Genomic DNA, 12,838 nt, shown 5'->3' with positions numbered 1-12,838 from the left:
TCGGTGTGGACTTGTTGGGCCGAAGGGCCTGTTTCCACACTGTAAGTAATCTAATCTAAATATCTTTCAGTTGCCGAGGAGCTGGATACATCTGTAAGGTGCCACACTTAAATAAAAATTGTCAGCTCTGTTTTTGTTTACTTTGTCATTTGCCAATGATACCATGTTTAACCACATTGTTTTGACCAGAATTAACTGCATAATTGGAATTTTTTTCCAGCGTGCACAATGGGAAATTTTGATGTGCATTCAAACCAAGTTTAACAGGCTTAGAAATGGACTTTTTTTTGCGAGGAGTGGATTTGTTTGGACTGGATTAGTGGTTGTCTTGCTTCCTAACGCAGCAAATTGGCTCTAATTTATACTAATCCCTTCTTTAAAATGCTGATATCCTGTGATAGAGCCAGTGATGGTCACGAGGTAGATTTATACTGAGGATTAAACACTATGCCACAAGAGCACATTTTCTCATAACACTGTTCTCAATTACAGGCATCACATTACCTTTCTGGAAACCTGTGCAGGACTGATCATTCTTTGTTCTGGAAGAGCTGAACAATGCACTCACCATGTCACAGAGTCATACAGCGCAAAACAAGCACCCATTGAGTCTGCATCAACTTTATCAACACTATCCCACCTTGGCCCATTGCCTCGAATGTTATGTCATTTCAAGTGCTCATCCATGTACTTTTTAAAGGTAGTGAGGTTTCCTGCCTGCCTATTTTGGCTCTTCACTCTAACTGTGCAAATCTAATCCCCACTGCAATGACATTCCCTCTGCTTCCAAATATTAAACACGGTAGTTACATTAACGCTATATGCGATGCATTGTGTGCCATTTAGAAAGGAGGTACTGTGAGTTGAGATTATACATTGCCGCAGACACATCTTTGCATGAAACTCCTTTTCCTTCCCTGCAGTGGACTCAGACAGCTCTGCTCAGACATTGCTAGCTTGGATGTGCCTTAGCAAATGCGTGCTTCCCCAAAGGAAGATCATTCTTCTGACTGAAGAGGCATGACTCTCCCGATGCATGTCCTGCACTATTTCGAAGTAACCCCTTGTTGGCTCAGCTTTGGGACTCCTGGTTCAGAGTGCCTATGCTTGTCCCCTACGTGTGTTCTGCTGAATATTTCAAGTAAACAGTGGGGCGGCACAGATGCTCAGTGGTTAGCAATGCTGCTTCATAGCGCCAGGGACCCGGGTTCGGTTCCTGCCTCAGGCAACTGTCCATGTGGAGTTTGGACATTCTCCCAGTGTCTGCGTGGGTTTCCTCTGGGTGCTCTGGTTTCCTCCCACAGTCCAAAGATGTTCAGGTTAGGTAAATTGGCCATGCTAAATTGCCATAGTGTTAGGGATGTGTAGATTAGGTGCAGTAGTCAGGGGTAAACATACGGTAAGGGGAATGGTTCTGGGTTGGTTACTCTTCAGAGTCGATGTGGACTGACACTGTAGGGATTCTATGATAAACATGTTTGTCATGTCCTCGTAATGCTGGAGACTTTCTCTATCCCAGGAAAAGTGCTCCCTGTAAGAGCCGGTGTAGGGCTCTTCTCCCTGAATCATTACAGCAAGGACTAGCTAAACAACCAAGGGCTGACTCGTACAACTGACTGAGGCAGGCTGCAGGCAGTGGAATGTATGTGTATGTGCAATGGAAACAAGGAAGTGGTACCATTGCTGCTGGAAGTGGCTCATACAATCAAAAAGGAGCCAGTTTAGAAGTGAGCTACGAGGAGTCCCTGTAGTGTTACATTCATCTTACACAGGGTGGGTGTGGGGCATAGTGCCAGCTGTTAGCAGCATCTTTAAAGCAGCATTAGGACAGCTGGTGACGTAGTGATAATGTCACTGGACTAGTAATCCAGAACTCTGTTGACATGGGATTGAATCCCAACATGGCTGATGGTGGAAATTAAACTCATTGCAAAATCTGGAAAACCTAACAACCACCTAAACACTGCCAGATTTCCATACAAAATACCCATCTGGTTCACAGATACCCTTCAGGGAAGGGAATCTACTGTCCTTACCTGGTCAGGCCCACCTACTCAGATCTATAGTAATGGGGTTGACTCTTAACTGCCCTCTGGGCAATAAGAGATGGGCAGTAAATGCTGGCCCAGCCAGCAATGCCCACACCAGGTGAATGAACAAATAAAAAGACAGCACCCACAAATGTTGCAAAATGGGACTGGATTGCAGCATCCCAAGTATCTGGTTACACGGCTGTTTTCTCAAGCCCCGTGGTGAGGAGGCTTCTGTCGGTCTGTTTGATAAGTGACAGACTCATTGTGAGTTCACCAGTCAGCAGAGCTGCCGAGACCAGAAAGGACTTGCTTCGGATCTCCAGGCTTCAGCTTGCATGAGGTTCTGGGAAACTGTACAGTGAAGATGGAGCAACCTACTGCAGTGCTCCAGGGCCAAAGGAAGGGGAGAAGGAAGAAATTAGGTTTCTCCCGCGTGAGCAGGTTCCACAGATTGACAACACAACGACTCGGGTCTTGTGCATTTATAATCAGCTTTACCATACACAGGAAGCTGAATGGCTCTCAGATTTTCTCAAAGTTAACACAGGGACAATCAATCTTGTTCTATTCATTTTAAATTAGTCAGGTCTCAAATCCTTCTCCCTTCTTTTCTCACGTCCCTGCTTAAAGATACTGAATTGTTCTGTGATCTGGTTCATTCCAAGGGGCCATTTTATAGAGAATGGAATTACAGCCTGGTTGCTGCCTTCCCCAGCTATGCATATACACACACTTATCCAGCATTGAGTATATATCAGGAAGAGATATTTTCACTCAACTGTGCCTCTCACACATTCAGGGACGGAGGCATGGATGGGAGCCTGAGGTCAGTGATAGGCCCTTACCTTTCCCAGAACCTCATGCCAGCTAAAGACCCACTACCAATGGAGGATGTTCCTGGGTGACTAGTGGTGTAAGTGGTTATTGTTCAAGTCTGAGAGCCAATTTGGGGATCACTGGCACCCCATCTGATGCAGGTTGTCCCCCTCAGCCGTGTCTCAGTGTTGTTATTAGCCTGACATCAGAAACGTCACCAGCAAGCCAGCTCTCTGGGAACCTGACCTCAATCACTCCAGCAGCTTTAACACAGGAATTGCCACCAGGTCTCAGAAAAGGGACCCACTGTCACCAGTAAAAATAACTTAGCCAATCTCCATCACTCTTTGTATATGTCTGATTCCGCACCAATATTACAGACCGGAAAGCGAATTCTTAAATAATCTCTGCCCTGATGACATTCCTGCTCCTGCTTGTACTAATGCCAAAATGGCACTGCACCGTAAGATAAAGGGCACATTTTAATAGTTGCTTGTTGAATTTTAATGCACAACATTATATACTGAGGAAATAAATAAGGTCACAACTCCCAATGAGACCACTGAATACAGAGACTCCTTCACAAGAAACAGAGATCCTTAACTCGTGGAGAAGCAGTGGTATGAAATACACACAGAACTCACTCACGCCACAGATTCTGCTAAATTATGGGCTGATTGCTCTGGTGAAAGAAGTAGCGCATTCAAAGATCCCAGCTCAGCTCAGGTTTCTGCAGAAGAGGGAGACAACGTTGGTGTTGTCACTCAGGAAGCAGCTCATGGACAATGTCACTCCTTAACAGGGGATGGGGGGAGGTGAAGAGGTGTACAAGTTACAGTCCATCCTCCAGTACCTTGTCCAAGATGTTACTGTTTGTACATTAACCAGAACCTGGAGCATCAGTAGGCTATTTATTCATTGATGCAAGAGTCTTATCCTGTCCTCAACTGATATCCATATTTGCACTCTCCTGTAAGGCTCAGCAATGGATTAAACCCTGAATAAATTTCCTCTTTCAGACAGTTTGAGATCAAAGCAGTACCTCAATACCGTCCTGTAAACCCATACCAAAGACTGAGCCTTGGTCCTACTGGGACACCCTCGCACAGCTTCTCATTAGATGAATCTACAGAGCTAATTTTTTTTGAAAGTACCTTGTTTTTCGGATAGGGTATAACGCCAAGGGTTGGCTACCCATCGAGTACACATAGGAAATTATCATTTCACTAATGGAGAAATAACAGTGATGTAAATCTGATATGTTAGCTCTTCGTTAACACTCACCCAAAAGCAGACTACTTGGTCACGAATGTACTTTGTGTTGTGGAAACTTGCTTCGCACAAATTGGCTGCAGAATCTCCTGCTCTTCCAGCCTTCCAACCATTGATTCCATCGATACTTCCCACTGCTTTGGGAAAGCAACCAATGTAATCTTGTACCCCTCCCATCCCAGTTATGCTCTCTTCCACCCTTACAAATTCAAGAACAGCTTCTTCCCCACTGTTATGTGTCTTTTGAACAGACCTCTCAAATGTTAATTCTGATCTCTCTCTGTGCACCTTTTCTGCAGCTGTACTATTTTGCACGCTGTTCTGCTTCCTGATGCACTTTTAGATTAGATTAGATTACTTACAGTGTGGAAACAGGCCCTTTGGCCCAACAAGTCCACACCGACCCGCCGAAGCGCAACCCACCCATACCCCTACATTTACCCCTTCACCTAATACTACGGGCAATTTAGCATGGCCAATTCACCTAACCTGCACATCTTTGGACTGTGGGAGGAAACCGGATCACCCGGAGGAATCCCACGCAGACACGCAGACTTTGTGTGGTACTAGCTGACTGTACACAAAACAATACCTTTCACTGTATCTTGGTACACGTGACAAGACACATTTTTTTCTAAAGGTGATTCGTAAGAGCAGGGGTCAAGGGTGTGGAAGATGTCCTCTGCTTTCTAAAGACTTTTCAAGAGTTCCCATCACCACACAGGAATCACAAACCTAGCAGATCTGAGCATCTCTAGCCTCGACTTCAAGCAGCAACATGACAGTGTCTTTAAATAACACTAAAACAAAATTCACAGTTATTCTTTGTTGTCTGCAACACCTGCTTTCACATGGAAATAATCCTTTTTTGTATTTGTGTTACAGGGGTGAGAGGCTGCGATCCAGGTACTGTCAAAGAATTGTCAGTGTAAAGAGCAAAGACATTCCCATTAAATTCTAGGTCCTGTTAAATCACCAAACATTCAGGAGGAGGTCACTGTTTGGTTAGTTGGAGAGCTAGCTATTATTAGTGTCCACCAACCCAAGCAGTAGGACACACTTGTAGATCTTTTTGCAGGAAGTTTCACATACACCATATGGAACTCCCCTGAATTTAATCCAGCATTTCTGAAAGAGCATCTTTCCTGCTTTAACAATCTCATACATTGGGGTCTTCAAATGCCAACATTATGTATCACATTTAATTCTGATGGGGATTTGTATAGACAAAATCACACTAGTGCATCACGATGTGGGTTAAAGCCCCATTCCTACTAATTTGAACTTGGAGCTTTCCTACTGGACTGAGGGAATGCTGTGTTTGTCTGTGCTAAATCCCCTCTGCTTGTCCCAGTGGTTCAGGTACATCTTCGAATTCCCAGACGTAGTATCACATCATCCATTCCCTCATTGTAATATCAAGCACTGCTAATTAAAAACGCATTAGTCTGCTGAGTATCTCATTATTGCTTGCTAGACATTACTTTCTTGCGTATAACAGGAACTGCACAATTCTGAATTACCTGAAGTACTTTAATTGCTAAAGACGTAAAAAAAATCACTAAATTAAAGCAAGTCTTGATTTTACGAGTTCACCGGATCTGCTTCAATTGAATGATCTGGAGGACAGCCACAGATTTTACACAGAACATCAGCATAGCTTTTACTTTCTCCAAGTGAGCATACTAACGTTCAGTGGGATGCGATTCCTACAACCTTCCATGACGTCCCAAATTACCATCTTACATGTGCAAGCTGGGCATTTATTCCATGAACATTCTCACAGTTGATTCTTAGTTGCGCCAACATTATCTGTTCATGTATTTACTTGATCATGCTCCTTTCCCCTCCTTTCGCTGTCACCTACCTCTTTCCCCCTCTTTCTCCCTCTGTCACCTCCCTCCTTTTCTCTCTGTGTCTCCAAGGGCTTATGCTCGAAACGTCGAATTCTCTATTCCTGAGATGCTGCCTAACCTGCTGTGCTTTGACCAGCAACACATTTGCAGCTGTGATCTCCAGCATCTGCAGACCTCATTTTTTACTCGTTCAATTATCAGAACCCTGGTTGCTTACACCTTATTCCAACTGTCAAACACTAGACATTACTAAAATCCACACCCATTTGTCAAGTAGATCAACAGTAAGGATGCTGAAGAACTGTACAGACTGAATTTAACAAGTACATTTTCATTAGTCAGTCACTGTAGCTTGTACAGGTGCTTAATGACAAGACCATGTTATTGATATACAGTCAATAAGATTTTGAATATATAGTCGTACCTCGATTATCCGAATGAGATGGGAGGGGGAAGTATTTTGTTTGGATAATTGATTGTTCGGATAACTGGAAACAAGTGGTAACTTGAGTGCTGGTTATCAAGCATTTCTTGGTTAGCAGGCAATGCACGCCATAATGCGAGTTGCCTAATGCCGTTAGCATTAGGACATTGAGTTCTTGTTCGGATAATCCGAAATTCGGATAATCGAGGCTCTACTGTATATAAACAGAAGCAAAGCACTTGAATTTCTAATTTTACAACATTTTTCTACAAGTGCAGCTGTACCCAGTGGGAGACTTACTAGAATCATAGAGTCCCCACAGTGTGGGGGCAGGTCATTGGGCCTATCGAGTCCACGCGAGAGCATCCTGAGGCAGACTCACCTCCCCCATCTCTGTAACCCTGCATTTCCCATGAGTAAGCCACATACAGAGGAACCTCAGTTATCCGAATACCAGTTATCCGAATACCAATTATCCAAAAATTGGATTATCCGAAGGAGATCTCCTGTTAGAAACATTACATCCAAGACGTGTTTCCAACAGTGATCGCGTCTTTTGCTTACAGTGATTACACAGGCACCGTCTCCAAATGACTGACTGCCTGCCCTCTCACTTTCCCTGGAGTTCCACAGACCGGTGTACCCTAAACCCCCCCCCCCTCCATTCCCAGATAATCTCTCTAACATTGTCTCTGATCTAGAATGCTATTTGGAGACTTACCCCCACAAAGGCAGCAGCAGCAGCAGTCTTGTTGGTGTGCAATCCAGCTGCCCCAGAGAGAGGGCGGGCGTGTAAGGAGTTGGGTGGCGGGCGGGGGCGCGGTGTTGAGACAGGGGCGTTGGGGTTGGGGCAGTGTCGGTTGGGGTTGTGGGCGGGGGCGTTGGGGTGGGGGGCGGAGGGGCAGTGTTGGATGGGGTTGGGGGTGGGGCATCAGTGTTGGGGACGGGGGGCGGTGTCGGACAGGTTTGGGGGTGGGAGGCAGTGTTGGGTGCGGGGGGGCAGTGTCGGACGGGGTTGGGGGCGGGGGAGTATTGCATGGGGGCTGGTGTTGGGGACGGGGGACAGTGTTGGGGGGGGGGGCAGAGTCTCGTGCGCGATGTGCTGCTGCAATCTCCTGAACGAGGAACAGACTTTTAAAACTCTGAGCCCCAGAGCAAAGGCATTTAATTAATCAACCGAATAATTGATTATCCGAATGAAATACTGCCCGCCCATCACGTTCGGATAATCGAGGTTCCCCAGGTTTTATGATGGTTTGCTCACTGCAATATCTTAGCAGCTGACAATGTCACAAAGTACAGTGGTAGTTGTTAAATCACCAAATGGGACACGCCACCAATATTCCACAACATCAGCAGTTGAATGACTAATTTTCACCCCATTTACTGGGAGAAAAATGCCTGTCAAATCTTCTCTGCTTTTCTTTAAATTCCTAACTTTGGGAGGAGGGAAAACAAATGAATTTTCTCCAACATTGACAAGGTACCTGCATCTTCAGATCCGTCATCATCATCTTCATCATCACCCGAAGACAAAGAATCTAAAAGACAAAATAAACCTCCCATCAGTGTAATGCCACATTTATGGTCATTGTGTAAACCAGTTGCATACTGTAAATGAGTCAGCCAGGACTGAGATAGAGTCATAGAGTCATAGAGATGTACAGCGCGGAAACAGACCCTTCGGTCCAACCCGTCCACACCGGCCAGATATGCCAACCCAATCTTGTCCCACCTGCCAGCACCCGGCCCATGACCCTCCAAACCCTTCCTATTCATATTCTAGATTAGAGTGGTGCGGAAAAGCGCAGCAGGTCAGGCAGCATCCGAGGAGCAGGAAAATTGATGTTTCGGGCAAAAGCCCTCTATTCCTGATGAAGGGCTTTTGCCCGAAACATCGATTTTCCTGCTCCTTGGATGCTGCCTGAATTGCTGTGCTTTTCCAGCACCACTCTAATCTAGAATCTGGTTTCCAGCATCTGCAGTCCTTGTTTTTACCTTCCTATTCATATACCCATCCAAATGTCTTTTAGATGTTGCAATTGTACCAGCCTCCACCACTTCCTCTGGCAGTTCATTCCTAACACATACCACCCTCTGCGTGAAAAAGTTGCCCCTTAGGTCTCTTTTGTATCTTTCCCTTCTCACCCAAAACCTATGCCCTCTAGTTCTGGACTCCCTAACCCCAGGGAAAGGACTTTGTCTATTTATCTTATCCATGCCCCTCATAATTTTGTAAACCTCTATAATATCACCCCTTAGTCTCCAACGCTCCAGGGAAAACAGCCCCAACCTATTTAACCGTTTCAAGACATCCAGCACTTCCTCCTCTGTATTATGCATATTTTGCAAGGTGTCACCATCTATTTTGCTACTTTCTATATCTTCCATATCCTTTTCCACAGTAAATACTGATGCAAAATACTCGTTTAGTATCTCCCCCATTTTCTGTGGCTCCACACAAAGGCTGCCTTGCTGATCTTTGAGGGGCCCTATTCTCTCCCTAGTTACCCTTTTGTCCTTAATGTATTTGTAAAAGCCCTTTGGATTCACCTTAATTCTATTTGCCAAAGCTATCTCATGTCCCCATTTTGCCCTCCTGATTTCCCTCTTTAAGTATACTCCTACTGCCTTTATACTCTTCTGAGGATTCACTCGATCTATCCTGACGATACCTTACATATGCTTCCTTCTTTTTCTTAACCAAACCCCCAATTTCTTTAGTCGTCCAGCATTCCCTATACCTACCAACCTCCCCTTTCACCCTGACAGGAATATACTTTCTCTGGACTCTCTTTATCACATTTCTGAAGGCTTCCCATTTTCCAGCTGTCCCTTTACCTGCGAACATCAGCCCCCAATTAGCTTTTGAAAGTTCTTGCCTAATACTGTCAAAATTGGCCTTTCTCCAATTTAGAATTTCAATTTTTAGATCTTTTCCATCACTATTTTAAAACTAATAGAATTATGGTCACTGGCCCCAAAGTGCTCCTCCACTGACACCTTAGTCACCTGCCCTGCCTTATTTCTCAACAGTAGTTCAAGTTTTGCACCTTGTCTAGTAGGTACATTCACATACTGAATCAGAACATTTTCTTGTACACATTTAACAAATTCTTCTCCATCTAGACCGTTAACACTATGGCAGTCCCAGTCTATGTTTGGAAAGTTAAAATCCCCTACCATAACCACCCTATTATTTTTACAGATTGCTGAGATCTCCTGACAAACTGGTTTCTCAATTTCCCTCTGACTATTAGGGGGTCTATAATACAATCCCAATAAGGTGACCATCCCTTTCTTATTTCTCAGTTCCACGGAAATAACTTCCCTGGATGTATTTCCGGGAATATCTGCCCTTAGCACAGCTGTAATGTTATCCCTTATCAAAAACGCCACTCCCCTCCTCTGTTGCCTCCCTTTCTATCCTTCCTGGAGCATTTGTATCCTGGAACATTAAGCTGCCAGTCCTGCCCATCCCTGAGCCATGTTTCTGTAATTGCTGTGATATCCTAGTTCCTAACCATGCCCTGAATTAACCTGCCTTCCCTGTTAGGCCCCTTGCATTGAAATAAATGCAGTTTAATTTATTAGTCCTACCTTGTCCTTGCCTGTCCTGACTGTTTGACTCACTGCTGTTCTCAACTGTACCAGTCTCAGATTGATCTCTTTCCTCATTATCTCCCTGGGTCCCAACCACCCTCACCGTACTAGTTTAAATCCTCCCGAGCAGCTCTAGCAAATCTCCATGTTCTAGCTACCTCCCTGAGATAACTATAACAAAGCAGAATTATCCATTAAGATCAAAGCAGCATGGCAGAGAGAATAACAAAGTGAGAAATATCCAGAGAAAGTATAAGTTTAATGCCCAATTATTGAAATGAATCAATGGCAGCATTCTGTCCCAGATGAGTTACTCAACAAATATGTTCTTTTATTGGGAATCTCCTGAAATTTTGAATTATGTTGAATTATGTTGCTCAGCACCAGCAGCTCCTTCTATTACCCCAATTTAGTGGGCGTTTATGCTCAATTAATCCTGAACTATGGAGGTGGCAAGTCAACCCAATCTGGTCTTAACTGGTCACACACAGGTACAGGTGGTTTAGACACCTGGAATAGCTCAGTCTCTCAACTCTATATCAGGAGCACAAAGCACAACTGCAATGCCTCAACACTCTCTGTCTCAGGTATCAGTTAACACAATAGAGCTGGGAGAAATGGGATAAGATGGATTGGTAAGGTGTAGCAAGTGGGGTGCCATAGTCCTTCGACCCAAATACTTACAACCTATGTTAATGGCTGAGGAGGTGGCGGAGGGAAAGCAAGTTGAAAGTGGTGGATGTGGTGCCAATCAAGCTTGCTACTTTGTCCTGGACAGTGTAAATCTCCTTGGAGTGTTGTTGGGACTATACTTATCTAGACAAGTGGGAAGTATTTCATACTCCGATCTACTTTTGTAGCCATTGCATTTATATGGCAAATCCAGTTCAGTTTGTGGTCACTGATAAACCACACGATATTGATAGTGAGAGTTTCAGTGATGGCAATGCCAGTAATGTCAAGGTGTGATGGTAAAATTCTCTCTTGTTTGGATGGTAAATGCCACTTGTGTCATGCTAATGTCATTTGCTACTTGTCAGCCCAAGCCTTGATATTATACTATTTTTGTTGCAGTTGAACATGGACTGCTTCAGTATAGGAGGAGTCATGAATGGTGCTGAACATTGTGTAATCATCAACGAACATCCCCACTTCGGACGTTATAATGGTGGGATGGTCATTGAAGAAGCAGCTGAAGATGATTGGGCCTAGGACAGTATCCTAAGAAACTCCTGCAGAGACATTCTGGACCTGAGATAACTAACCTTCAACAACCACAACTATGTTTTTAAGTGCTAGATGTGACTCTATCCACTGGCGAGTTTGCCCCCTGAAACCCATTAATTCCAGTTTTGCCAGGGCTCCTTGATGTCACACTCAGTTGAATGCAGCCTTGATGTCAAGAGCTGTCACTCCCATCTCACCTCTAGAATTTAGCTCTTTTGTCCATGTTTGAATCAAGGGGCTGAGTGGCCCTGGTGAAACCCAAACTGGGCATCACTGAGCAGGTTATTGCTGAGCAAGCGCTGCTTGACAGCACTGTTGATGACATCATCCATAACTTGACTGATGATGAGAGTAGACTGATGGGGCACTAAGGTGGATTTAATGAAGAAGCAGATTAATGGGCTGAATGGCCTACACCTGCTCTTGTTCCAATGTCTTATGATCATATATGCTGAGGTAACGTTCTTGAGTTACTGAGGTGGGGCTTCAGCCTACAGCCATAATGCAAAAAGCTTCAGTGAGTTCAGCCTGCGTAAAATTTAATGGGTACAGAGTCTTCAGTATGTAAAGTATTTTCATTTATTATTCAGACCGCAGTTTTTTTACATGAGTGTAGGAACTGTGGAAGTTAGAAGTTATTCTTGAAGAGAAATGTCTGGTGATGCCAAAACAGTGAAGCTCTGTGCGTATGCTGCACACCTAAACAGTTCCTGCCTTTAGATACAGTTACCCAGATCTGTTAAATCTGGCTCTGGCCAGTTTCCCATGTCCTGTTTGCATCCCAATTCAGCATGAATTGGGGTTTTCAGTGAAGAAAATCACTTTGACCATGTTTTTAGAGAATCAAATCCTCCACAGAATCTCTCATTCACAGAGTCAGTCCCAGCTCAATGCTGGGTCAACTGACCTGGTGGGCACTATGATCGATTTCACTGTCGGGGATGGGGGAATCCGATTAGCACTTCAGCCGAGCAAACCCGATGAGAGATATAAGCACGAACGAGGACACAATTAAGCTCATGATTTGGAGATGCCGGTGTTGGATTGGGGTGTACAAAGCTAGTGCGCTTCCGATTAAACCTGTTGGACTATAACCTGGTGTTGTGTGATTTTTAACAATTAAGCGCAGGAGTGACTGGTCACCCCAGTTTGATAACAAAAGCCCATGTGTGAGGGATGGAAACCTACACAAGTGGACCTGTGCATTTAGCACCACTTCTGTCTCTGCCTCATGCAGTCAACGTTAACTCAGCAGGCTTTGGCAAATGTCGAGCAAATGGAACCTAAGACATACTTGAATCTGGATACAGCAAATCAAATTCTGTTTTCATTACCCCCGATTCCGCCATTTTTACTGATCTCTGGGGAACTGCGTCCTGTTTATACTGGCTCAGTGACTAAATGAACTAAATTATGTTTGAATCGGATGAGATTCTGGCTGCTCTACAGATATTACAGGAGATTGAGTTTCATGAGGCTGTCCACATTTTCCACGGTAACTGTGAATGACAGGCCTTGCTCGCGAATGATCATTTATTTTCATTTTCCACATCATGAACGTAATTGGTAAGTGATTGGTAATTTCCTGCTGCTATTGCAACCAAAGT

General features: G+C 44.4%; 1 protein-coding gene across 4 annotated transcripts in view; it reads right to left on the bottom strand.

The window, feature by feature from the left end:
* Positions 1-12,838, bottom strand: part of LOC132828619 (fibroblast growth factor receptor 3-like) — a 139,280-nt gene that overhangs the window by 53,014 nt on the left and 73,428 nt on the right. For all 4 annotated transcript variants that reach the window (XM_060845706.1, XM_060845786.1, XM_060845865.1 and 1 more), the window contains exon 4: positions 7,889-7,942. In XM_060845706.1, coding sequence (XP_060701689.1) covers positions 7,889-7,942 — 54 coding nt within the window. The remainder of the gene's footprint in view (positions 1-7,888; positions 7,943-12,838) is intronic.

This window comes from Hemiscyllium ocellatum, chromosome 1 (genome assembly GCF_020745735.1).
Source record: "Hemiscyllium ocellatum isolate sHemOce1 chromosome 1, sHemOce1.pat.X.cur, whole genome shotgun sequence".
NCBI lineage: Eukaryota > Metazoa > Chordata > Chondrichthyes > Orectolobiformes > Hemiscylliidae > Hemiscyllium > Hemiscyllium ocellatum.
The sequence above is the reverse complement of the archived record's forward strand: the minus strand, read 5'-3'. Positions and strand labels throughout refer to the sequence as shown.